This window comes from Carassius auratus, linkage group LG30F (genome assembly GCF_003368295.1).
Source record: "Carassius auratus strain Wakin linkage group LG30F, ASM336829v1, whole genome shotgun sequence".
Classification (NCBI taxonomy): Eukaryota; Metazoa; Chordata; class Actinopteri; order Cypriniformes; family Cyprinidae; genus Carassius; species Carassius auratus.
This window is the reverse complement of record NC_039294.1, coordinates 2,517,058-2,544,887: the sequence shown is the minus strand read 5'-3', so window position 1 is coordinate 2,544,887 and position 27,830 is coordinate 2,517,058. Positions and strand designations below refer to the sequence as shown.

The window sequence follows — 27,830 nt, the reverse complement described above, 5'->3', positions numbered from 1 at the left end:
AATATCTTTAAAGGAGACCAAATGCTCCAAAGCATTCAATATATACAACAATTTCAGTTGTAAAAGTCATTTTCTATGACTGTTAACAAGCTAAATACACGAAAGTCACATAAATGCCTCAGAACAGACTCACAAAAGATTTTATTGTTCCAAACTGATGAAGAAATAAGAATAAATGATGGAAAGAACTTCGAGGGTAAAAGGACTGATAGTGAGAGCAGAAAACACTAGAGGCACTTTAAATGATTCACTACAATCATATGAAATCAGTCAGGATTCAGAGAGGAGCTTCACGGCAGCACATCAAGGACACTCGTCTGGAGAGAAAAGATGCTGAGTCAGCCCTGGATACACTCATATTTAATGTTAACAAGAGTGTTTTTAACAGTTTTTTACCATTTTTCGGCAGGATGGCGATGTTCTCAAGCAGAATGCCTTGCTCCAGTGAAAACTCAGTGAACTTGTCCAGGACGTCCTGACTCAGGTCTGGGGTTCGGCCTTCACAAGTGTCCCGAAAACAATCCAGAATCAGTGCAAACTTTAGTGAGTATCCTCATAATCTGAGCTGATGCTATTCACAACATGTTTACAGCACACATCACAGGCTGAGGAACATGAGATCTAAATGCATAAGAAACCGCTTCATAATCCATTTAACCTTTCTAATATTTCAGCAAAATGAAGAAATTCAGTGAAAGCTTCATTTTATCCATCAGAAAACAATTGTGTGTTTTATATTCAATTTTATTGATTAAAGTTGAAAATTAAGAGAGATTCAGTCAGCTGAAAATAAAAGAATGGTTCATTTGTGAACATTAACTGAGATTAATAAATGCTTTATACACATATATTCAAATCAAATGGGCAATAAATAGAATACAAATGCTTATACTACTACTGCTACATATTTGCTCAAATAATTTCAAAATATATTTACATAAATATATTTGCATTTTTATATTTTCTTAAATATATTTTGCCCTCCATATATTTTCAGTACAATAAAATACATTGACGTTTAAATATATTAAAAAACATTAATGAATTATTATGAATCTAGTTTTGATCTCTCATTTAACATAATTGCTTACAGCATATGTTTAAAATCTATTTTATTTTTGGCCATATGTGTAACGTGGAAGTATATTCGCCTCATTTTCATCAGCATTCAATTCAATATGATATCTAATCTAACTGAAGTATATAGTTGTCTTTAGTGTTTATGTGAAGAGGAAGATTCAAAACCTGTTAAAAATAGTAAATGTTTGTTACCGTAGAGTTTGTTGAGAAGCGTGGTGGAGTCGGCTTTGGTCTTGATGATGTGGATCAAAGCATATTCATCATACTTCACATCAACAACACGCATGTCATTGTCAGTCTCCCAGCCTGAGGAAACACATCATTTCCCGTCTGAATCCTGAATAAATCACACTTTCATGTCTAGATGAACACTATCTTCCTTACGTTTACTGCGGAAGCTGAATTTCCCTGGAATATTCGTCTTTTGAGCCAGATTGTTCATTGTCCAGCATGTGCCATCCGGGCTGGAGAAACGGGATGGGTTAAGGGTTAAAATCATTCGACATGAGAAGATTTTATTAACAGTTTGTCTTACTTGAGACTGGAATATGATATCTCCAGATCTCCTTCATCAGTTGGTGTCAGCATGGAGGTGCCCATCTTCATGTTCGCCTTGCGGGCGACAAACCACTCAGCATTGGTGGCAAAACCAATCAGGTACCATTTCCCAGCCACCTGTGTGAAGGACACACGTCAACGACAGGGGACTAAACTCCCCAAATATACACTTTCTGTTAAAGCTGAAAATCTAGTTTGAAAAAAGTTCTAAATTATTCCTTTTATGTTTGATGCAAGTTTTGTAATATAAAAACTATGTTATGCAGAAAAAAATATATTGATTCTTTTTATTTATATTTTATTTTATTTTTGCATGAAAATGTAGCATGCATGATGAAAACATACACTTCCTGTTGACAGAAACGATAGTTAAAAGTGCCGTAATTATTGAGCATTTCTAAAATATTAATTTAATGTTTGATACACGTTTTGTAATATAAAAAGTCATGCAAAAATGTTTTATGTATTTATTTATGATTGAAATAAATGGGCAGCTGCGATGACATCCAAAATATACACGCTGAAAAATACAAACATTTTAACTACTCCAGTAGACCAGAAATTATTGTATTTGTGTTTTTTTTAGCTATTCAGACACTGAAGTTTTTGTGCAAAAAAATAAAATAAAATAAATTATGTATAAATAAATGGGTAGCACCCATAGCACCTGAAATAAAAAAATTCTGTTGAGCCTAAAATCTAAAAAGTAAAAAAGTACATATATTTTAACTACTCAAATAGATACAAAAAAAGTTTTATATGAATTATATGTTTAATGTTTGATATAAGTTCTGAAATATCTATCCATCTATCTATTTATCTACAGTATATGCATGTATACACACACATATAGTAACAAATTAAATAAAAAGTAAGGTTTTATTATTGTCACCTCGTTGATTTCTCTTAAATTAAATTGTACCCTATTTGTATCCCGGTCTTGCAGTCTTACCCCCTTGAGGTTGAAGTCTGCCTGCGGTGTGACCTCAGAACTGACAGCAAGGACACAGAGCAAAACTCCCATCAATCCCAGCAGGGCGTTTGCCATGACTACAGCAGAGCTCGGTCTGGAGTGTGTGGGAATCAGGGGCTCGAGAGCTGAATTCAGATCCCAGAGTCCCACTGCAGGAGCTTATATAGAGCAGAAGCCCATTACATAAACACACGCCCCCTACACACACACACACACACACACACACACACATCTACAGGAGCACATACCAACAGTTAATTACAATCAATCAAACCAACACAAACCCTACAAACAACTATTTAAATTTATTTATTTTTTTTTACAGTTTTGCGATTATTTTTTCAGATTGTAGGTGCAGTTTTGTCTCCAATTTACATCTACTGTATTATAACCCACACACACTGCACACACAAAGACACACAAAGCTCCAATGCACTTGTCCGTCTGTGCCGGATGCTCAGCACACACATCTAAATCTCAATGACATCCATTCAGTTCTCACTTTTCATTGCACACACACACACACACATACATACACACAGGGGCATAAATATTGTAGAGTTTTAGGGCCTCTCATTTAATAGCTTTGTTATACAACCGTTGGCACAGAGTTTTGTGAGGGGGTGAGTTACCTTCTTAACCAGAATCTACACACACACACACACACAAACACAATTACATTTGATTAGTCACCTAAATAATGGATTTTTTGTTCTTATCTTCTTCTCAATGATAAAACTTTATTTTCAGGTTTAAATGCAATGCAATAAATGATCCAGATTTTCAGTGTGGTCTCAGTCTTTTATACCCCAAACAAAATGCAAGTATTTGATGCTACATTACAACATCAGAATCATCAATAAAAAGTGTTACCAAGGCTGCATTCTTTTTAAAATTCAAATACATTAAAATTGCGAAATATTATTACAATTTAAAATAGCTGTTTTCTGTGAGAATATATTGTAAATAGTAATTTATTCCTGTGATCACAGCTGTATTTTCAGCATCATTACTCCAGTCTTCAGTGTCACATGATCTTCAGAAATCATTTTAATATGCTGATTTCTGATTATTATCAATGTTAAAAACAGTTGTGCTGCTTAATTTTATTTTTAAACCATCACGTTTTTATAATTCTCTGATGAACAGAATAAAAATGAGGGTATTTATTTTAAATATAATCTTTTATAAAATTATAAACGTCTTTTATGTCTTTTAATCAATTTAATGCATCCTTGCTGAATAAAACGTATTTCTTAAATAAATAAATAAACAACAGTGATCCCAAACATTTGAGTGGAAGCATATGTCTGTGTATGTGTCGTTGAATGTGTTCCATCTGTGGTTTAAGATTGGAAAAGAGCCATCAATAACTACAGCCAAAAAAAAAGTCAAACAGGGAAATAAAGCACAAAGAGCTTCTGTCTCTGTCTCTCGTGCTCTGGGCTGTTCTGGAGCCTGGGACAGAGAACAATGTCAGCATTTCACATAGAGAAAACACAATGTTTACAGTGCAAACCCTGCAGTCACTCGCATGCACAACAAACACAGTTCAACACACTGCATCAGCTGCAAATGCATTCGGACTGAAAGACTTCAGTAATAGAGAAGTTATTAGTGCAATCATAGTGAGCTTTAAAGCAATGGTATGAAAACCACGTTTATAGTTTTACCCCATATAAAGCTACCTGTGAGATGTGAGATCTGCCTATAAGAGATGCAAACACCTACAAACAATCACAGCATTTTCTAAGAAACGGCTTTCCTCTGAACAAATCCGAGTGTGTGTCCCAACACATTTCCTATGATACAGGTAAAGCAGGTATTTCTGAGTGTTTCTGCAGGTGCAAACTCATCTCAGCTGATAACCTCATTAATAAATACCTGAACGGTTTCAACAGGTCAGAACCAGAAGATATAAATCTAATCACAGACTTCTGGAATTATATTTTAATTAAAGGCAGAATATTGATGCAATGCAATATAAAAAAAAATAGTAAAAAAAACAATACAATAAAATAAAAGATTCTGAACTGGTGAATCATGATTAATAAGTGTGACTGTATTTTCAGTGCCTTGATAAAGTTGTAATAAAGTCATCACATTGTGAATTTGTTTTTATGAAAATAGTTAGAAAATAACAACAATAATAGTACAGAAAATAACATAAATATCTTAATATTTAAAATCAAAACTCTCTAGATATTACAACTTTAATCTCACATGCTACAACTCTATTCTCATAATTTTTAAATTAATATTAAGTTTATTCTTATGTTGCTGTAAGATTCTAGTATTGATATGACTTTATTCTCATAATTTTTACTTTATCATCAAAATACTTCAATCTCACTATGACTTTATTCTCATAAATTGTCAGATTATTTTTATAAGTGAATTTTTTTATAGGACTTTATTCTTGAATTGATACTTTTTATTGTCATTATGAAAATAGTGCAACTTTAATATCACAATGAATTTATTATTTTAGTAATCTTGTGTGACTTTATTCTTGTACTGATGTGATATTATTATTGTAATATTTTTAAAAACTTTATTATAAAAAAAACATTACTTTAAACTCACAGTGCTATGACTTTATTCCCACAATTTTCACTTTTCAGATTTTTAAAAGTTTAATCTCATATAAGGTTTTTTTCTTGTATCACTAATACATTAATTCTCATAATTCTGACTTTGTTATCAAAATATTAAGACTTAATCTAACCATTCAACACAATTTTATTTTCATTATTTGGACTTCATTCATACATTTTCACAAGATCAAGCCTGCACAAGACTTTATTCTTGTATTGCAACAACTTTAGTCTCAGAATTTTGATATAACTCTCAAAATACTTTATTCTCATAATAATACTTTTTTTCTTTTTTTTTCTGGGGCCCTCTTCTGATTTGTTGTCCAGGCGTGAACTAGTCTTTTGAATCTTGCTGTCGCCTCTGGATTACTAAAGGGGAGGTCAGACAAAAGCGTTAGGATGTTTACAGGAGACTGCATGGACATATATCACAGTCCACAGCCACAGAACTCACTTCCCACGACCCTGGGACTTCTTCAACGGTACCAGAGGAGAAACAACACACCGCATGTGTTTACAAAAACATCTAGTGACATTTGTTACAAATTTCGAATTATATAAGAAAAAATAAACATATTGGTCAAATGCACTGGAACTGTTTCTACAAATGTGTGGATAAATCATAAAGTAAAGCTTCTGATCAAAATATTCATTGTCTCAAGAGAACAGACTCAAGTTTACCTAATCAAATTAGGTGAAATAGTAAAAGTGGCAGTCAGATTAAGTACAATATTGTAGAAGACGAGTAATGTGTTCAGTTCTCCTGTAGGAGTCCTTCCTGCTCTTCAGTAAAACTTTTTCAACCCTACCTAACTTTTAAATGATTTGTTCAGTTATATATGCTGTGGTCAAACTTTATTAATTCACTTTATTATTATTAACAGAATGGGGAAAATCGAATGTTATTTTTATTTGCTTATATATGAGGACATCAGCTTGCATTTTTAAACGCATTTAAACAATCAATTTCCTAATGATTACAGCAGTTTCTGTAACTGATCAAAAAGGATTGTTTTACAGTGATACAAATCAACCACTACCTTGCATTTTACTCTGTGAATATTAGTTATCCTTTACAGGTTTATATGTACACACACACAAACACACGTACTGTTCATATATCAAGTGTGATTAATCAGGTTTCTTTTAGACACATGGCAGCTCCCGTGATAATGTTCCTTTTTATTCATGCTTAACAAGCATTTAATTGTTCCTAGCTGCATTCTAGCTTTTTACCATCTGGCACCTTGGTAAAACAACTAATCTTTATGCAAAGATTTATTCTTAGGCTGAGACTTTTTTATTCTTTTTTAGATTAGACCTAAAATAAAGCAATCTTTTCAGGCAGATGCAAGTATCATAGACTTATTCTTTAGGAAATATGTTGTTTACATGTTTTCAAAAGTAGTCATTTATAGGTTTATTTCTAACTCTGAAATGTGACGTTATTTCGGTCTATTTATCTATTTATTTTATGACCTTAATCATTTTCTTCTGAATATCAGTCAATCTGTAGGTTGACATTTGACCTCATTACATTTTAGTTGCTTATATGTACTGTAGCATAAATAATCAAATGCTTTTGGCTTTATAAAAAAAGACCATAAAACAATCAAAAACATTCTAACATTTGGTAAGTTAATTAAAATAAAATTAATTTTTCTTGAAATAAAATGAACATTAACTGAAATTAACTTATTTAATAACTAATTTAGATGCCAGATTGTTAATTTTATTTATTTGTTCGGTTTTATTTAGTTGAGCTTGAAGTACTAATATAACTTAATATAAATAAACATTAAATAATATCTTTCATTCAATTAACAAAACCTATAGTGTATCTGTATACAGTGTGTGTGTGTGTGTGTGTGTGTTTGTGCAAGGCTGGTAAAACAGGTTTTCACAGAAGCAGTTGTGGTTTAGTGTGGTGTGTGACTAATGCTCCTCGTGCGATGAATCATGCTTCATTTAGACGTATGGCATCTCCCGTGATAATGTTCCTGTCTCTTTCATTCTTAATAAGCATTTTATGGTTTCTGTAGCTGAATGCAAACCTGTGCCATTTAATGTTCTCACTCGAACTCAAATAAAGATGTATTAAATATATATATATAATTACAAACGAGTTAGACTCTCACATTTTGTCCAGTGCAGACTTAAACTCATCCTACCCTGATCAGATCATCACGAGACCTGTGATTTCTCCTATTCGCTGCTAACTACTGTAAGCAGAAAACATCACAAGACTTTTATTTGTCATTCGTATTCAGTTCTATATATAGCATTTGAAGTGGACCAAAACCTTTCATCAAAGTTGTCCTAAAAAAAAAAGAGAGAGAAAAAAAAGCTTTCTTGTCTTAGGACAACTTTGATTTACTTTTTTTGATCCACTTCAAATGTTGACAACTTTATATACACTACCAGTCAAACTTTTTACGTTTATTATTTTTATTGTTTAGTATTACTATTTTCCACATTTCAGAATGACAATAAAATTTCATAAAATACTATAGAAATAATGTGACAAAAAAAAGAAAAAAAAAGAAAACTAAAAACATTGTACCCATATTGCATATTAAAATGTAGAATGTTCTTATTAAATTAATCCCATTAACTTATGTTTTAAATGAATGATACACATCATTTCTTTGGTCTTGCAGTTCTTCAGATGGAGTTTAAAAAGGATTATTTTAGTTAACAAAAACTAATTCTAAAATGAGAAAAAAATGCATTAAGATAAACTGCAATAAGTGCAGTGTATACTGTATATATATATATATATATATATATATATATATATATATATATATATATGCATATATATTATACCTTTCTAATCTTTTTGTATTGTATTTTCTTTTCATTTATTATACCATTATACATAAAGACCTCTAACACTAGCTTGCTCTATTCTTTTTCTATTTTGTCGGTTTTCTTTTTATTTATTATATTATTTTAAAGCCCTTGCTACGTGTACTGTGTTAACCTAACCGAGACTTTATTATAGCACTTATATATCATTGCTCTTTTGTTGTTTTTGATTGCTTCCATTTGTAAGTCGCTTTGGATAAAAGCATCTGCTAAATGACTAAATATAAATGTGTATATATATATATATATATATATATATACACACACACACACACACACACACACACACAAAACTTCAACTTGTTTGTATTAAAATAACAAAAAGTGAAATAATTTTTTTTTATCTTTAACTTAAAATGAAAAAATAGTATAGTAGTATCTCACAAAAATAACACTGGTGTGAGCTGATGGACAATGTTGAAAACTGGTGGAGAAGCAAATTTCTCAGCTGTAATAATGAAAACAATGCTTCAGGTTTTTTCTGAAGCGGTTTCTTTCTTTTCTTCTTTTGCTCAGCTCATTCAAACTGAAAGGCTTTTTTTTGAGTGTATGAAAATGCATGACCCCCCCCCTTTTTTTAAAGAACAAGACACAAAGATATTTGTATGCAATATTCTACAAAAAACAACATTCTTTTAAAGGGTGTAAATAAAACAAAGACTTCCCATTTGAAATATGAAATTTATTTCCCTTTATTTTAAAAGTTCCATTATTTTCAATAAATCAGGTTTAGAATGTTGATTCATATCCATGTGCAATTATTTCACAACAATATAATGGTTGTCAAAGTAAACAAAGCTGTGCTGGTCTTATAAAACTCCTCTACATACAGTATGGTATTTTATTATCCGTGTGCATACATTAAAAGTATTCAATAAGATCCTGTTGAGTTTTTGATATCTGGATCCCGTGCAGCTGGAGTTTTGCTCCACTGTGAGGAAGCGACTTATGAACCCTCAGATGAACGAATTCATCGCCTCCTACATTTACCTGAAGAGGGAGACATGGAGCATGAGAATAATCAGTTTACACATGCTTTGAACTCACAGAAAGTAGATATTGATGGCAATATGCAAGCTGCAACACGGCAGTCCAAACAGCTGATAAAACCCCACAAGTAATCCATACCAGTCAATCAGTTAACAATTTATGAAGATAAAAGCTGCTGACAGACTGTTGCACATTATTATGGAGTGCATTTTGTCTAGAAGCAAAGGTCTGAAGTTAAAAACGCCTTGATGATGGATTTATTTCTTACAAACATACAGGTTTTGTCTTCTCAAGACATTAACTGATGGACGGGAGTGGTGTGGATAACTTGTGGATTTTTGGACCTGTTTGGACTCTCATTCTGACGGCACCCATTCACTGTAGAGCATCAATTGATGAGACACTGATGCAATGCTACAGAAAAACGTATCTACATCGTGGCCTGAGTGTGAGCAAGTGTTAATTTTAAAGTGATCTGTTGCCTTACATCCTTGTTTTCAAAGTTTACCTTGATAAAGTAGTTGGTTCCGGCCACGACCTGAGTGGTGAAAGATTTGGCAACGAAAACAGCAAACTTCTTCCCTGCCTTTGTCTCTGCATGAGGTTTGACCTGAATCAAAAGACAAAGATTTAATTTTTAATGCATAGGTGTTTAATTGTCATTAAAATAATGACACTTTGAAATTTTAACTTGGTCTTAAAATATGATTCTTTTTCATGAAACACAATTTCTTGTTTTTTTTCCCCCTTTGACCTAAATGGAAAAAGCTGGTTTTGCAAAAAGTATGTAATTTGTCAAGTTACAATTATTCTGACACACCCCAAGACAAGACTCAACATCATTCATTCATTTGTTCATTTATTTTTTTACTTTGCTTTTCAACCTAGCATAAATCCCATTTAAAACATGCATCTCTGGTGCATGCAATTGTTGTGCATTTGACATGACTTTAAATCATTTAGGAAGCTAAACCATTTAAAGTAGTTATCCTGCATTAATAATTTTATTTATTTATCATTTGATTATTTTATCAACACATAGTATAGTAAACTCTAAATACTAATGAATAGCTTATAATAGTTAATAAATACACATCACGTGCATTCCCATATCAGCTGACTTTCATCATCAAAACAAAAGAAGCTCCAGTCTCACCTCATCACAGATCTTCTGCACCTCGGGTGTGGCTTGCTTCACCTCGGATGGACCTCCAACAAGGGTTGCCATTGCTGTAATCGGTGTCGAGATGAGAAGAATATATAAATATTTTAGACAGTCTAATTCACAGAAGTGTCACAACTGCAGTATTTATGTTGTCTAGAGACCATATGACTATGAGCCATCACTGGAATGCACCATGTGTTCGGAACAGGTGGGGGTTGATTAAAAAACAACTTTACTTAACAAACTTAAAAATGTTAAGCTAAAACAGTAATGGAGTATAATTATAGGTTGGTGTTTAAAGCTAAACACATTTGTCTATCATAACATCTGATGTATAAAGGATATTTCCTCTAATATTTTGGTTTAGTCTGAGGCGAGCCTAGCACAAAACTGAGTAGAAATCCAATTATGGGCGTGGCTTAATATACCGAGCGTTCTCTCTGATTGGTCAACACCGATGGCATAAATGAAACGTTTCTTATTTTAATTACAAACTGTATATTTTATATTAAATTACATTAAAATAACTTCATGGAATTATTAAAGAATATCCTATTGTACAAACAACGTCAGAAGCACAAATATTAACGACGCAGTCACGTGGTCGTGTTACTATTCTCAGCGCTGATCTGAACGGACCGATCAAAATAGATTGTGATTACTAGATAAGATGCGTTTTAATTAAATTTAAAGGAATAATTGGGAACAAGATGCATGCCTATATCAGAAATTGCTCATTTAAATTAATAGGTTCTAACGATTATATTGAAGCATCCCCAATAAAACGCCATGACATATACAAGCGGGTGAATAGGGTAATTGGCTTTTGAGCCTCCGAGCGCCGTCTGGAGGAAAACATGCTTCATGTCTCAAGATAAACACTATCAGCTACAGATCCGTGCAATCACAGATGCATATTTAAACCAAATACGCTGCTTTAGATCAGTCATAGCTGCACTTTTTAGACTTCATTCTATCTGAGCTCACGTATCTTGAGTAGAGATGAACACAGTGATGCACCTGAGGTCAGATGTGTGCGCTCTAGTGGCGCTCCTGCTTCTGTGTGTCTCAGCACACAGTGACGATCAATGCGATAATGGAGCTGACAACTGCAATAAATGGACTGAAACATCTCACAATCGACCTCTAAATACAGGTTAAGTAGGCATATTTAGTTTCTCGCTGTATACTATTTAATGACACAATAATAATGTCCTAGTTTAAGATGTTATATATTTGTATTCCGTTGGCTTATATGCGAAATAAAACAGAGTACAGAGTAAGCAAGCATGGGAGTTGGTAGGTATGGTCATTGACTCATGGGTCAGAGAAGGTTTGAGGTTGCTTCATCTGTTGAACAGTTAGCTGCCTTTGGCAAAACCTGCCTGATCAAAGCCTTTTCCTGACACAAAGAAAAAACTTGGTCTCGGTCATTAGGAGAGTGTATTAAGGAGATAACTTGTTGTAACTAGGTCTATATGAAAAAAAAAGTTGACATTATGAGATACTAAGGTAGGCTATAATATGAGATAAAATGTAAAATTAGATATAAAGTAAAAATTAAGACATAAACGGTAAAAAAATAAATAAATAATTAAAACAAATTGACACAATGAGCCATGATGAGATTAAAAAGTCAAAATTATTACACTATCATAATTATGAGATAAAAGTAGAAATTATGACAAAAGTAAAACATACATAATTTCATTACAGTCATTACAATTAACATTAATTACATAATTATTACAAAAAGTCATGATGAGATAAAAACATAAATATTGGAATAATAAGTAGAAATTATGACATAAAAGCAAAAACTATGATAAAAAGTCATAATTATGTAATTAAGGTGTGGGATTACAAATTTATAAAATGTTCGATCTAGGTTCCAATATAATAGTAGACTTTTTGGGGTAATAAAGCTGACATCCAAGAAGCTCAAATCAGGAAAATCAAGTGTCTGAGACATTAACCTTTTGTCTTCATGCACTTCCTTACTATAGGGCCTGGTCCCAAGATAAAAGTGCCTGCTAAACTCGAGGCACTGCTTTGTTTTTGTCTCTATGATAATGTGAAGGTATCAGCAATACTGTCAGGCACCTCTGTATTTAAATGACACTGTTATGCTGACAAGATCAAAGATGGGAAAATGGCCAGTATCAGGCTGATCCCTTTAGTCATAATCGTGACAAAAATTCTTTATGAAATACTGTCATATAAATAATGAGATAAAAGTGGCAATTATAAACAATATATAAACTATTATTTTATAATTAATATATAAACAACTTTCAGATTATTTACGTATTAATAATTTTTTATCACCATATAATCTGGCTTCAGGTCTGATCATTCTAAACCACTGCATTACTTAAGTTTACTAATGATGTGTTCTCAGCTGTTGATGATGATAAACACACATGTGCTATTTTACTTGATTTATCCAAAGCTTTTGATTTAGTTGACTGATATTTACTTTTAGATAAACTTTATCCAACTGGTCTTTCTGAAAATGCAGACAGGTGGTTTAATTCATACTTGCTTAATAGAAAACAGTGTGTAGTATTAAATGGGAATAAATCAGATTTTTTTGGTTCAGCAAAGGTGAGGTGTGCCCCAAGGTTCAATATTAGGACAGCTTATTTTTTATATATGTTAATGATTTAACGTTAATTTACAATAATTTTAAAGTTCAACTTTATGCTGATGACACCATATATATATATATATATATATATTTATATCTAATTCTGATATATTGACATATTGCATGGAGGGAAAGTAACCTATCCTACAGAAAAGCATTAAAAATGGCTAGATCTGATTACTTTTCATTTATTTTAGAAGAAAACAAACATAACCCCAGTTATTTATTCAGTACAATGGCTAAATTAACAAAAAATATAGCATCAGTAACTGTTGACATTTCGCACCATCACAGCAGTAGAGACTTTATGAACTACTTTACTTTTAAGATCAATACTATTAGAGATATAATTGTAACCATGCAGCCGTCAGCTACATACCTCAAGGTTAGATTATTGTAATGCTTTATTGGGTGGTTGTTCTGCACGCTTAGTAAACAGAGAGACCAGGACAACTAGAGCCCCAACTGATACAGATCCCCTGTAAAGACCTTGTCTCAGACGACCACCAGGACAAGACCACAGGAAACAGATGATTCTTCTGCACAATCTGACTTTGCTGCAACCTGGAATTGAACTACTGGTTTCGTCTGGTCAGAGGAGAACTGACCCCCCAACTGAGCCTGGTTTCTCCCAAGGTTTTTTTCTTCATTCTGTCACCGATGGAGTTTCGGTTCCTTGCCGCTGTCGCCTCTGACTTGCTTAGCTGTGGTCACTTCATCTACAGCGATATCATTGACTTGATTGCAAATGAATGCACAGACACTATTTAAACTGAACTGAGATGATGACATCACTGAATTTAATGATGAACTGCCTTTAAATGTCATTTTGCAATATTGACACACTGTTTTCCTAATTAAAATTCTTCAGTTGCTTTGACAGAATCTTTTTTGTTTAAAGCGCTATATAAATAAAGGTGACTCGACTTGACATATGTTATAAACGTATGCTGCATTTATTTCTTGTGAAAACAAATCAATAAAAGCCAACTTTCTCACAGAGTATATTTGTTTAGTTGAATTACTGTGACACACCCTGGTGAAGATTGCTGAATCTCTGTGTGTGTTTGGGTGGGAGTCTAGTTTCCCATGAGATTCTACTCTATGACACATTAAGAAATACACACCTTTTTTTTTTTTTTTTTTTTGACAACATTGCACTTTTTCACTGTTAATTAAGTTTGGAGGGCAAAATGAAGAATTCTCTATCAATATATAATTTAAATAACACAAATTGTGTATTTAAATGTAGTAAAACATAAATTAAATATTTAATATTATTTCTATATTATTTCGTCTGCTGAATATTTAATCTTTTCTGGAAGATCATGTGACACTGAAGACTGGATAAGTGATGCTGAAAATTCTGCTTTACATAACTAGAATTAAATACAATTTGCAATATTTTCAAATAGAAACAGTTATTTGAAATTTTTACATTTCATAGTATTACTGTTTTTACTGATCAAATAAATAAATATGACTTAGCAGCAGTATGTTAGCAGTATGTTGTCAGTACTCGGATGTGTGCTCACCTGTCGTGTGTTTCAGATGGTGAGGTGACGTATGAGCAGCTGAAGATCATGATGTCCACCGGAAGCATCCAGCTCTTCGATGTGCGTGAACCAGACGAGCTGGAAGCAGGATTTATTCCAGGAGCCACTAACATTCCCTGTAAGTCACCAGCACACACAGATCTGCACAAACACACTCAGATATGATGAGTTACAGTGTTTTTGGTTATGTAGTGGGAGACGTGGAGCAGGCCCTCAGACTGAACCCAGATCAGTTTAGAGAGCGCTACAGCGTCCCGAAGCCCGGTATAGAGGACTCAGACTTTGTGCTGTACTGCCAGAGGGGCATCCGCAGCCTCACCGCGCTGGAGACCGCAAGAGATCTGGGATACAGCAAGTATGTGAACACACACACACTGAAAAAGTGGGTACATCCCATAGGTGTAATGGTTTTTATACTGTACAAACTGTATATTCTTTGGCCCTTAACCAACCCTACACCTAACCCTAACCCTCACAGGAAACTTTGTGCATTTTTACTTTCTCAACAAAACTCATTCTGTATGATTTATAAACGTTTTGAAAAATGGGGACATGGGTTATGTCCTCATAAGTCACCCTCTCCTTGTAATACCTGTGTCATACCCATGTCATTATACAGAGTTGTGTCCTGATATGACACACACACACACACACACACACACACACACACACACACACACACACACACACACAGTATACTTTATTTGATTCCACATTAGAAAGTCAAATTTCATTAGGAATCACATTTTTTGAATGATGCAACAGATTAAAGCAAATCCGCACATTGTTATGGATAACACAGTTCTATGGGTACAGGAAACATCACCTTTTCCAAATAAACATGCTTCCTATAATTGCTGAGATTGAACAGTACTTTGCCAACTGTTTAGTCCTTATTTTAGATAACCCCCCAATACAAAGTCCAGGGATCACCAGCCTGTGAACATGAGCTAGACCACCAAACACCATCACCTTAAGCTGGCATCTGTACCCAAGGTTTCAATGGTGGATATCAATGACGGATATTTTAAAGTCTTAGAGCAGTAAGAGTCTTCCATAAACAAGGCAAATGCACATGACACCTCAAATAGTGTAACTGTTTTGCCATTCTGAGAGATGTTAATGAGACCTTGTGTATTAGCAGTTCCTAGAAAAGTGTCAAATCAGTGTAATGGCTAGTCATTTGCTCTAAAATATTTTATTAGTTAGAAAAAGCTCTACAGATATTGCAATTAAATGTGTGTGTGTGTGTGTATGTGTGTGTGTGTGTGTTTGTGTGTTTAAATCTTTATCTGGAAATCACAAAATCCTCAAGATAACTCATTTGATTATCCTCACAAACAACTGAACTCATCATAAGTGTGTTTGTCTCTCAGGGCCTGTCATTATGCTGGAGGATACAATGAATGGATTGAGCTGGACCCTCAGTAAACGCTCTGTGAAGGACTGTGAAGATGATGACTGAAATGTATACAGCACTCGACTGTTAAAATGACAGCACAGACCAAAAATGCCTTATTCATTAGATCTCAGATGTGTTTATATATTTTTGGTAAATAAATAATGAATATTGCATTGCCAATGTTTATGGTAGTTTGGTTGTTTTCATATAATATAATATAATTTTGATATGATCTAGTCAGCACAGACTTCACAGCAGTAGACCCAGTGAAAATATGCAATGCTTTTTGCTATACATTTATGTTTTTCCAAATAGCTAAAACAAACACTATTGTTATTAGTTATCTTAATTTAAAATAATAAAAACAGTTTTAATACCTGAAATATAATCAGACAGACAAAAGACTAATTTAGTTAGTTTAGTTTTGGAGATATCTAAGAGGTGATTTACATTTTCACCCCAATTTAAAAAGAAATCTAAAACAGGCCCGTGTTCTTCCTCCCCATCATGTAAAAGGCTCATCAAAGCAGTGTGATCTGCATACTTTTACAGGACCAACAGGGGGCTCATGAACAACTACCACCAAACAGAAAGACAACTGTGGATCATCCAGGGAATTAAGATTAAGATGAAAACTTTTGAACAGGGTCATTTTTTTAATCTTTATATTAAGGCATGTGCAATTAAGCATTGAACTGTACAGAGTTTGAAATTAAAAAGTCTGTAATTTTAAGAAATTATGTATAGGCCTATGCAAAAAAAAAAAAAAAAAATCATCATCATCCACTTCAACTTACCTTCTAAATTATTTTAGTGTTCTTTTGTTATTTATTGAAACACAGTTCATAGTTTGGGGAAGAAGGAGGCGGGAACTGGCAGATGTAACAAATTCAATAATAAAATAAACAACAATGAAAGTACATCGGCAGCCCCCCGTGAACGACTGCTGCACAAACATAAACAAAACAACTAATTAAATAGACTCCAGTTCTAATCTGCTAAATGCAATAAGGTATTAAGATACGAACAAATATACAGTTGCAATCAAAATTATTCAACCCCCATGACCTGCAAGACAATTTGTTGTGGAGAATAACATATTATGAAATCAATTTAACAAAGGCATCAGTAAAGTATTAGAGAAAGTTTGTTAATACACTTTTGAGTGATTCTTGGAATGGAACATTGATGAATCATGATAAAATTCGAATTGGCTCTAAACATTCATGTTCAAAATTATCCAACCCCCTTTGTGCAGAATCTTTTATTCTTTAAAATCACCAATAAATGCTGTCTCTACTACAGTTTTGGCCCATTCCACACCTGAAAAAGCTTCCAGATCACTGATAATCTTTGGTTTTCACATTGCCACTGCTTTCTTCAAATTCAACCAGATATTTGAAATGAGAATTAAGCCTGGAGACTGAACAGGTCACTCAAGTACATTCTATGACTGATCCCTGAACCACGCAGTAGTAGATTTGGATGTGTACTTTGAATGACTGACCTGTAGGAAAGTTTCAGTTTTTGCATCAAAGGCATCACAATTCTTGTCAAAATGGCCTGATACGTCAAAGAATCCATGATGTCCTTCATACAGTCATGATTTCCACTTCCTTCTAAAGAAACCCCATAACAGGACTGATCCACCTCCAAGTTTGAGGATGATCCATGGGTCCAAAAAGTTCCAGTTTGGTCACATCACTCCATAAACGTTCCTCCAGAGCTCGACAGGTCTACACAAATAAATTTTATCAAGTTCAAGTCTGCCTTTTGTTCTTCTTGATCAAGAGTGGTATTCATCAAGATGTCTCAACATGAAGGCCATACTTGTCTAGTCTTACACGCTGCATTGAAATGGTTTCCCTCCTTTCATCGGGTCATCTTGCAAGTCTTGGGCTGTACATCGCAGGTTTTTCTCAGTTGCTCTGATTTAACGTTTTATGATATTGTGCTTTTTCTTCAACACCTTCAAAGGTTTTCTTGTAAAACACACTTTAAGCTAAGGAATAAGGCTGAGACCTGTGTCTCTAGGAACTTTCAATGTCTTGGAAATCTTCATATAGCCTTAGCCTTTCTAAAGTACTACGATATTTATTCTCTTTAGCTTTTGTGAGATCTCTGTTGACATTTTTGCTACTCAACTTCAACACATGCATGGGCTAACTGTATGTGTATCAGCTCAAGCTAATTCTGTTTTTAATAGAGTTTCTAAAAGCTTAATTGTGTTTTGAGACTGTTTTATTCCCCACCATGCAAATAAGTGATTTAAAAACAACAATGTTGAATAGGGGTTGAATAATTATGACATAGCAGTATTATATAAAAAATCTTATAACTCAAAAGTATTACATTATATATTGACAATATCACTTTTACTATGCCAGTGAACTGTTATAGATGCAATTTTTGTTTTATCCTGGATCTTCAGAAAAGCTTGTATTTGTAAAGTACTGCAGTCTCTGGGGGGTTAGGTAATTTTGATTGCAACTGTATATATATATATATATATATATATTAGGGTGGGTAAGCGATTAAAATGTTTAATCAAATTAATTAGATGATGTGGTGATTAATCTAATTAATTGCACATATAATTTGGAGAAATTGGAAAAATTATATTTTAAAGTCATTGTTGTGCTTTGTCTTTATATTTTGGTTTGCAGAATTTAACAAAACAGACAACATTGTCTAAAATAACACAATATTAACTTCTTAATGAACTGTTGTATAATATGAGTCTCACATTTGCGCTCGTGTGATATTGAATTTAGCCTACAGCTCATGTGATATTTCTTGATGTAAATATAAGACAAAATTTCAAATGGGCATTTTGCCCCATATCTTGAATTTTAGGGATATTCTCTAGGCTCCATCATTTTCTTTGCTCTACCTCATATTATTTATCAGTCGACTGTATGAAATGGCAGATGATCCACACAGGTCTGGGACGGGCAAGTGCGTTAAATGCATTAATAATTTTAACACGTAAATTTTCTCCATAATTAATTAATCTAATTAACGCGATAAATGACCAGCCCTAATATATATATATATATATATGCATGCAAGTCAGGTTTCTCAGCTCACTATCAAAACTGTTACCTCTATAGAAACATACACTACATTTTGGATACTAAACCAATTAGATGGCATTACTGCAATTGACAAAAATATAGTTTGCTTAGTTTTTTTTTATTTTATAAATGTGCCTCTTATTAAAACTGTTTTTAAATGAGTTATAAATGAATTAATCCTGCTCCAGAAATTATATCCAAATGAATAACAAAACAGAGTAGTAAAGGGATCAATACTAGAGGTGCAACCAATCAGAACTTCACAGTACCAAAGAGAAAAACTAAATTTGCTAAATCTACATTTTCAGTTCAAGCTTTGGAACGGCCTGGGCCGGGTTTCCCGATAACGATGTATCTTAGCTCTTAAGAGCGTTTTCTACGTGCAAACTTACGAACGCTCGCAGCAATTCCACGAGCGTTTCCCAAAAATGCACTTAACATGAACGCGCGAGAACGCGCTCTACGTGCTACTTACGAGTCGCTGTCCATTCGCGAAGTGCTGAAATTTAACCTTATATGGAATCGTATTCTGAACGTTTAACCTAATAATTGTCATCTGTTTTGGATTACCAATAAAGACAATCAAGTCTTTATAAAGCACCTACATACAGGCGGAGACACTGACAAAATGGCTGAGCAAAAAACAAACAAGAAAAGATACCTTTCAAAAGGATGAAATTAATGTCCTCTTAGAGGAGATAGAGAAAAACAAAGATGTGATTTTAACCAGATTTAAAGGACACCATACTAATAAAGAAAAACAAAACATCTGGGAGGACATTGCTACCGAACTAACTGCAACCAGGGGTGTTCAAAGGTCAGGGAAGGAGGTCCGCAAGAAGTGGCAGGATTTTGCAAGCCTGGCAACAAGGAAGAGGGCACTGCAGAGGACTGCAATTGAAAAAACAGGTGGTGGACCCTAACTCAACCTGAGCCTGAGCCTGAACCTGAGTCAGGTCCTTCATGCTCAGAGGAACCATCAGTTTCATCTGCCATCTCCGAGCACCTACCATCTCCTAGTCCTCCAAAAAACCCTCCCAGGCCACAGCCTCCATCTTCAGTTCATTCAGTTCTTTTGTTCATTCATTTAATTTAGATGTGTTTTTTATCTTTTTTTCCCCTTTTTTTATTTCATTTATAAATTCATGTAAACACAAAAACGAGTACAATAAAGTGTACAATAATACAATCAAAATATTATTATATTACTCGCGTTGCAGTGTGTTAAATCTAGATAAAAGTGTAATCTGCCGGTTGTCCTGCAGGTGTCCTCATAAATCTGTCTTCTTACGATGCACTTGGGGATGTACGATTACTCCAGAGCACTCGTAGATCTACGAAGATTTTCAAGTGCTACTTAAGCTACGATGCTTTTGGGAAACAGACCGTAATATTAAGATCAATCGTACGATCGTTTTTACGATCAACTTAGGCTTACGATGCTTTTGGGAAACGCAGCCCTGGCTGGTTGAACTGAATTTCAAACAGAGTTGAACATATTTCAAAGAAATAAAAAATATTGGTTAAACAAAAGCAGGTTAATGAACACTGTTGGTCGGACTTTGCCTAGAAGCCTGTATGTGGAACATCAGCTGCTTGAAATTGTAGCAATATTATACTGCATTATCCCTAATAAATACAAATTTTGCTTTTGTATGATATATTTCAGTTTGAGATATAAAAAGTATTTAGACACTGAAGTCAATAAAATCTTAAAATTAGATCATTTAATTTAACTTTTAAAAAATTCTATAAATTTATATTTAAAAATATTTATAATAATGAGGAATATCTATGTTCAGTTATTTCAGCATTCGACATTTAAGTGAGTTTGACGTTGTTCAGTAAACACACTGACTCTGGAGGATTTGATTATGGAGTTTAATATTGAGGAATGAAATGGTTTCAGTTGTTCCTCTATACAGTATGGCAGTTCATTGCATGTGTCTGTTATTAAACCAAGACTATTTCTGTAAGTGTTCAGGAGGAATCAGCGGGTCATCAACGGATTTGGGGTACTGGATTTCAGTCACAATCAGTTCCCCTCCATCACAGGGAAGAGCCTGAAATATCAACGCGTGAACACACACTCCATCCCCATCTACATTAACCAGCACCTGACAGAGAGAGAAAAATAACTAGGGTTTAATGTAGACAAACACTTTACAAGTTTGAGTACATTTGGACATGTCCAGCAATGCTACAATGTTAAGAAAAGTTTTATCTTATGCAAATATTTGAAGCTTGACATGATGCATTTTAACATTCAGTGAGGACGGACATATTATTTGCAACATCATCACACCTGGTTAGGACATACAGGGTGAGTTTGTGAGATATACATATCAAAATTTATGAGAAATACAAACAAACAAAAATATTGATTTACCTTGAACATGTAATTTTTTCCTGCCACAAGTTGAGAAGAATAAACCACAGGAATGAAAATCTTAAAATCAGTTCCAATCTTCTTCTCTATCTCTGGCCTCACCTGGAGAAAGAGAGAAACATTATTATTATGCTCACAATACGGTTATTTTTTTAACAATTAGGAGTTAACTACATTAGTAAACATGAACTATTAATAAATGTAGTAATTTGAATATTGCACATCACTTTTGATTAGTTAAGAGTTCTCAATAAAGGAATAATCAAGAACAATTATTGATCTGTATGTTACTAAATCTGAATTTATTGCATAAATAGGCACTTGCATATATCATTCAGACTGTGCTACGAGAATATAAAAAATGTAAATTGAACTAAAACAAAACAAACCCCAAACAAACAAATAATAAATTTTGTGCAAACAATATTACAGCACCAAAACCTACAAATCAGCTAACGAGTAACAGACAGTGTGTTTAATTTAGGAGTGAACTTGTCTCATACCTCAAAGCAAATCCTTTTCACCTCTGGATTGAACAGTTTAATGTCGCTCCAGCCTCCAAAGTTTGACATTTCTGCAGTGTGCTGATGATCAGAGAAGAGAAGAGGAGAGATAATCAGTCAGTCTGACTCCCAGAACAACAGTCCTGCACTTTAAAAGTTAAGATCACATGACCTGAAGAATTGTGGGAGGTGATTGCACAAATGTGGCAGTGAACCGTGGTTAGATGTTTGTTTAAATCACCTAACCACAATGTTAGGTAAAAGTAATAATATGCAATAAATAATTAATAAAGCGCTATATAAATTTCTCACTCACTCACTCATTCATTGCTCATTGTTTCAAAGTGGCTTTGAAGAAAATCGTAACATGTCTAATGCTTTACCTAAGAAAAAATTGTAGGGCAATTTTTCAATTTTTTTTTTATATGTTTGAACGTTGGTCAGTTTGGTTCTAGCAAGAGGTTAAAATGTTGGTTGGTTTCTTATATATACTGTATGTGTGTGTGTGTGTGTGTGTGTGTGTGTGTGTGAATTACTGAAATAAATGATGTTTTCTCATGACATTCAAATTTATTGAGATGGACCTGTATGTGCCAGATGATTGCAGCTAAATGATGACTGATAGACACAAAACAAAAGAATTCAAGATTCTGTAATAATTTGTGTAAAACTGCATTTTTTTGGCATTTCCTAAAATATTTCTCATATTTCAACTGGTTAGTAACTCATGAAAATAACTCCCTGAAATACTTCTGGGAAATATACATGTTCAGTGGAATGAAATGCTTTATCTGAAGGCATTTGCAGAATCTCCCCACTATGTGTCTCAATCCTGTAATGAATCACAGCACACAGTTTTCTGCTGTTTTATCAGTTTTTGGCCAACAAATGTTTATCACTGTTTGCAAACTTAACAGGAATTTGAGACACACCTGTAATTATTCTATCAATGCTGCACTGTCTTTTGCATTTCTGTGAGTGCCATTCCTAAAATAAAGCAAATAAAATAAATAAAGAAATACAATAACAAAAAATAGGTTAATGTACCTATAACCTGGTTAGGAATAAAGTTGGTTCTTACCTGATAAACCATACTGTATTAGTATCCTTAATTTACCTACAGCAGACCAAAGCTGAATTATGATGGTGTATGTGGACCATGGACAAATGTCATACTATGATCTACTATGTAAGTTAATTTTAAATGTTTTTTTTTAGTTTCTTTGTATTACCAAATTAAAATGTTGGTCACTATTGTGCTATGAAGTCTCTGGGCTACTTTTACACTGTTAGTGTGGGTTGGTTTTTAAAGCGATTTTCCCCCGGGACACTGCCAAAAGCACCAAAAGTTGGTTAAATGACCATGGTGTTGGTGTGCTTGACTGGCCAGCAAACTCACCAGAGCTGAACCCTAGAGAGAATCTATGGGCTATTTTCAAGAGGACGATGAGAAACAAGAGACCAAACAATGCAGATGAGCGGAAGGCCACTGTCAAAGAAACCTGGGCTTCCATACCACATCAGCAGTGCCACAAACTGATCACCAAAAAGGAAAGCAAAAAGAGCCCCTACCAAGTATTGACAGTGTTAGGGAGTAACTAGTTACATGTAACAGCATTATGTAATTTAATTACAAAATAAATGTAACTTTAATCAGTTATTATCATCCATATACAGATTTAATTGATTTTTTTCCCAAATTGCACCGACTATTCTGAGACATGCGGCCCTATAATTTTCACGATGCAAAAACATAGTCTGGTTCGTAGAATCCAGTCATAAAAATTGGATTGCTATTGCCTAACATGGATGAAATATGCCACATTTTGGACAAATAAATCAAAAGTAGGTCAGTACACTTGGATCAAAGCATGATATGGACTAGTGTCTATGAATATTAAGCCACAAAAGACAATATGAATCCTGCACGTTCTGCGTGTCTGTGGAAAATAGGTGCGGACTGGACATCGGGAGAACCGGGACAATTCCTAGTGGCCTGGCAGTCAATTTGTTCTGCTATCTTAATTTTATTAATTTATATTTGCCTGCCGAATGTACTAAAGCGATCATTTCCAAATCCGCCATTCGATAATTAAATCTCTACATCATGGATTGCTTTGTCGTGACTCACGCACTCTCTGCGTCTTCGCCAAACGGTTTGGATCAGACTCCTCCTAGAGATTTATTCAGATCAACAACAAATTTGGTATGCCTGATCTAAAGGCCTTTGCGATGTTAAATTGTGAAGATCCTGAGTTTTCGTTGAAGGGCGTGTCCGTGGTGGCCTGACGAATTTCGATGCTTCGCCATAAAAAATGAAGTTGCTATAACTCAGACATACAATGTCCAATCTGCCCCAAACTTCACATGCTTGATAAGACTCTGGACCTAAATAGATTGACATGCACATATTCAGTTATAGTCATAGCGCCACCTATTGGCAACAGGAAGTTACATATTTTACACTGCAACAAACTACTGCTAGAAATTTTGTGACATCATTGTCTTTTTTGTGGTCATTCTAATCTAAAGGCCTGTGCGTTGTTCAGTTTTGAAGATCTTGAGTTTTCTTTAAAAGGCGTGTCCATGGCACAATGACGAATTTCGATGTCTCGCCATAGGAATAAAAGATGTTCTAACTCAGGCATAAAATGTCCGATCTTCCCCAAACTTCACATGTGTGATAAGAGTCCTGGCCTAAACAGATCTGAAGGCCAATATTCCATCGGGTGTGGCAAAATGGCTTGATAGTGCCACCTATACACTTTCAGCGGAGTGCACCTCGAGCTATGTTTCACATACATGTACAAAAATCGGTACACATATTTAACACACCCATACCTATGAAAAAGTCTCTTGGTACGAAATCCGAATCCCAACAGGAAGTCGGTTATTTAGAATTATCTATGTAAAATTGGTGTTGTTTTTGCTCAATGCGAGAGAGAAAGACCGGAGTGGACTGTAGTGCACAGCTGGAGCAGAGAAGCAAAACGTCCCAAGGTTATGAATGTAAGCCTAGATCCTCGAAGGAATGAGACACTGCATCTAACGCTTTGGGGAACGCCTTTGGCGAGACCGACTCTGAATATTGCATGCAATCTGTCCAATGGAAGGGTGTGACGTCAAGGGCGGGGTGAAGTAGAGTTGCAGATGTCCAAGAGGGTCACACCTGTGAGAAGGCCTTAGAGGCTAACATACCCAGAGTAGAGTGAGCCTTGACTCCCAAAGGAAAGGGAAGACCAGAGGACTCATAGGAAATATTGATGGCCTTGACTATCCAACGACTTAGGGTCTGCTTAGAGGCAGAAAAAAACCCCTTTTTAGGGGGCTTGACAGATGGAACTTTAGGAACATTACCCGCTCGAGGGTATAAAATTGCTTTGGCCATACCAGGGGCAAAGTCTAGGTAGGTAGGGGCCACCGAGAGAGCTTGAAGATCTCCAACTCTCTTTAGAGAGGTGATTGCCAGTAACAGCTGCCCTGTTACTGACTTCTTAAGAGTCAGATGTCTATCTGAACTATCATGTATTGGCTCGAATGGAGCTTTACAAAGAGCCTCTAAAACCACAACCAAGTCCCAGGGTGGAACACAGGACAGTACTGGAGGCCTTAGTGTACTGGGGAGGAAACGTGTAACTAGGGGGTGTCTACCTACTGACTGATCATTGAAAGAGACATGGTAAGCAGCAATGGCTGCCATGTACACCTTTAAGGTGGAGTGAGTTAACCCCGCAGAGAGCCTAGCTTGGAGAAACTCCAGAACTGTACCAACTGGGCAGTTAACAGGGTCAAGCTAGCGATCTCTGCACCACGAGGTGAAGAGTTTCCACCTCAGGGCATACAGTTTCCTCGTAGAGGGAGCTCTGGATTGGAGGAGGGTCTCAACAACCTCGGCTGAGAGACCGGATGCTATGAGCTGTGCACCCTCAGGGGCCACACCCACAGTTTAAAGCAGGTTCTCTAATCAACGGTGCGTGATTTCACATAGAGCAGCTGTTACTACACAGAGCCATTCAATCAATCAATCACCTTTATTTATATAGCGCAAAATACATTGCGTCAAAGCACTGAGCAACATTCATTAGGAAAACAGTGTGTCAATAATGCAAAATGATAGTTAAAGGCAGTTCATCATTGAATTCAGTGATGTCATCTCTGTTCAGTTAAATAGTGTCTGTGCATTTATTTGCAATCAAGTCAATGATATCGCTGTAGATGAAGTTACCCCAACTAAGCAAGCCAGAGGCGACAGCGGCAAGGAACCGAAACTCCATCGGTGACAGAATGGAGAAAAAAACCTTAGGAGAAACCAGGCTCAGTTGGGGGGCCAGTTCTCCTCTGACCAGACGAAACCAGTAGTTCAATTCCAGGCTACAGCAAAGTCAGATTGTGCAGAAGAATCATCTGTTTCCTGTGGTCTTGTCCTGGTGGTCCTCTGAGACAAGGTCTTTACAGGGGATCTGTATCTGGGGCTCTAGTTGTCCTGGTCTCCGCTGTCTTTCAGGAATGTAAAGGTCCTTTCTAGGTGCTGATCCACCATCTTGTCTGGATACGTACTGGATCCGGGTGACTGCAGTGACCCTCTGATCTGGATACAGACTGGATCTGGTGGCCACGGTGACTTCGGAACAAGAGAGAAACAGACAAATATTAGCGTAGATGCCATTCTTCTAATGATGTAGAAAGTACGGAGTTATGTGAAGTGTTTCCGGTTCCGGTTTACCTAATTAATGCAGCCTAAAAATCCTTTAACGGATTTGGATATTAAAAGCATATTAGTATGTTATGTGTATGCCAGGTTAAAGAGATGGGTCTTTAATCTAGATTTAAACTGCAAGAGTGTGTCTGCCTCCCGAACAATGTTAGGTAGGTTATTCCAGAGTTTAGGCGCCAAATAGGAAAAGGATCTGCCGCCCGCAGTTGATTTTGATATTCTAGGTATTATCAAATTGCCTGAGTTTTGAGAACGTAGCGGACGTAGAGGAGTATAATGTAAAAGGAGCTCATTCAAATACTGAGGTGCTAAACCATTCAGGGCTTTATAAGTAATAAGCAATATTTTAAAATCTATACGATGTTTGATAGGGAGCCAGTGCAGTGTGGACAGGACCGGGCTAATATGGTCATACTTCCTGGTTCTAGTAAGAACTCTTGCTGCTGCATTTTGGACTAGCTGTAGTTTGTTTACCAAGCGTGCAGACAACCACCCAATAAAGCATTACAATAGTCTAACCTTGAAGTCATAAATGCATGGATTAACATTTCTGCATTTGACATTGAGAGCATAGGCCGTAATTTAGATTAAGATCCAATAAAAATTAGATTAAGATCCAATAAAAAACTAAGATCCAATAAAACTAATAGAGAGATACACCCACGATCAGATGATAAGAGCAGATCATTTGTAACTCTAATGCTGTGTTCACACCAAACGCGAATAGAGCGTCAAATTCGCGTCTACCGCGTCTAGTTTGCCGCTTGACCATTTTGAGATCATTTGCTTCATTCGCGCGAGTAATTCGCGCGTGGAATTAACTTCACAACAGACGCGAATTCGCGTCATGGGGGGGCTTCTGCCAGCTGAGTTCACGCAGCATTTTCAACCGCCATTTTTATTAGGATAATTTTCTAAATATTACTGTTACTGTGTCATGAAATGTAGTTTTAAAAGTATTTCAGGCGAGAATGTAGTTGTTTTAAACTCAGATATGCGGTTTATTTATAATGACAGCGTCTATTTAAAAAAATGTGTTTCGCCGATCTCGGAGATGAGCTCCATGCGACCAGCGGGAGCTCCGTCATCATGTATCCGCCAAGAGCAGCCTCGGCTCGGCTAGACCTTCTGACATTTGCCGCTGGCTCTGATGTCTCTGTAGTGGTTCAAGATAAATTTGTTTGGGGTAAAATGAAACGTTTCTTATCAATTGGCCTTTGTTCAATTTATCTATTAATATGTTTTTTATATACATATATGTCCTTTTTATTCCTGTCTCTATAGAAATATGAACTTTTGTCATAT

The 27,830-nt window shown here is 35.1% G+C and overlaps 4 protein-coding genes across 4 annotated transcripts; 1 reads left to right on the top strand and 3 right to left on the bottom strand.

Annotated features, from left to right (window-relative positions):
* Positions 1-123: 123 nt before the first annotated feature.
* Positions 124-2,764, bottom strand: zgc:153704 (lipocalin/fatty-acid binding family protein). The gene is made up of 6 exons (XM_026240605.1): positions 2,591-2,764; positions 1,616-1,755; positions 1,465-1,544; positions 1,273-1,386; positions 397-498; positions 124-317 (listed from the first exon to the last, which is right to left on the bottom strand). The coding sequence occupies exons 1-6, from the start codon at positions 2,684-2,686 to the stop codon at positions 304-306; spliced, it is 546 nt and encodes a 181-aa protein (XP_026096390.1). The 5' UTR covers positions 2,687-2,764; the 3' UTR covers positions 124-303.
* A 5,979-nt stretch (positions 2,765-8,743) lies between these two features.
* Positions 8,744-10,382, bottom strand: LOC113068046 (cystatin-B-like). The gene is made up of 3 exons (XM_026240613.1): positions 10,226-10,382; positions 9,578-9,679; positions 8,744-9,069 (listed from the first exon to the last, which is right to left on the bottom strand). Exons 1-3 carry the CDS (start codon positions 10,295-10,297, stop codon positions 8,941-8,943), a joined length of 303 nt encoding a protein of 100 aa, XP_026096398.1. The 5' UTR covers positions 10,298-10,382; the 3' UTR covers positions 8,744-8,940.
* Positions 10,383-11,098: 716 nt separating this feature from the next.
* On the top strand, positions 11,099-15,935 carry LOC113068041 (thiosulfate:glutathione sulfurtransferase). The gene is made up of 4 exons (XM_026240608.1): positions 11,099-11,390; positions 14,436-14,558; positions 14,633-14,795; positions 15,817-15,935. The coding sequence occupies exons 1-4, from the start codon at positions 11,237-11,239 to the stop codon at positions 15,869-15,871; spliced, it is 495 nt and encodes a 164-aa protein (XP_026096393.1). The 5' UTR covers positions 11,099-11,236; the 3' UTR covers positions 15,872-15,935.
* Positions 15,936-20,786: 4,851 nt separating this feature from the next.
* On the bottom strand, positions 20,787-22,026 carry LOC113068043 (cystatin-A-like). Its single transcript, XM_026240610.1, has 3 exons — positions 21,812-22,026; positions 21,309-21,410; positions 20,787-21,036 (listed from the first exon to the last, which is right to left on the bottom strand). Exons 1-3 carry the CDS (start codon positions 21,878-21,880, stop codon positions 20,884-20,886), a joined length of 324 nt encoding a protein of 107 aa, XP_026096395.1. The 5' UTR covers positions 21,881-22,026; the 3' UTR covers positions 20,787-20,883.
* Positions 22,027-27,830: the final 5,804 nt, after the last annotated feature.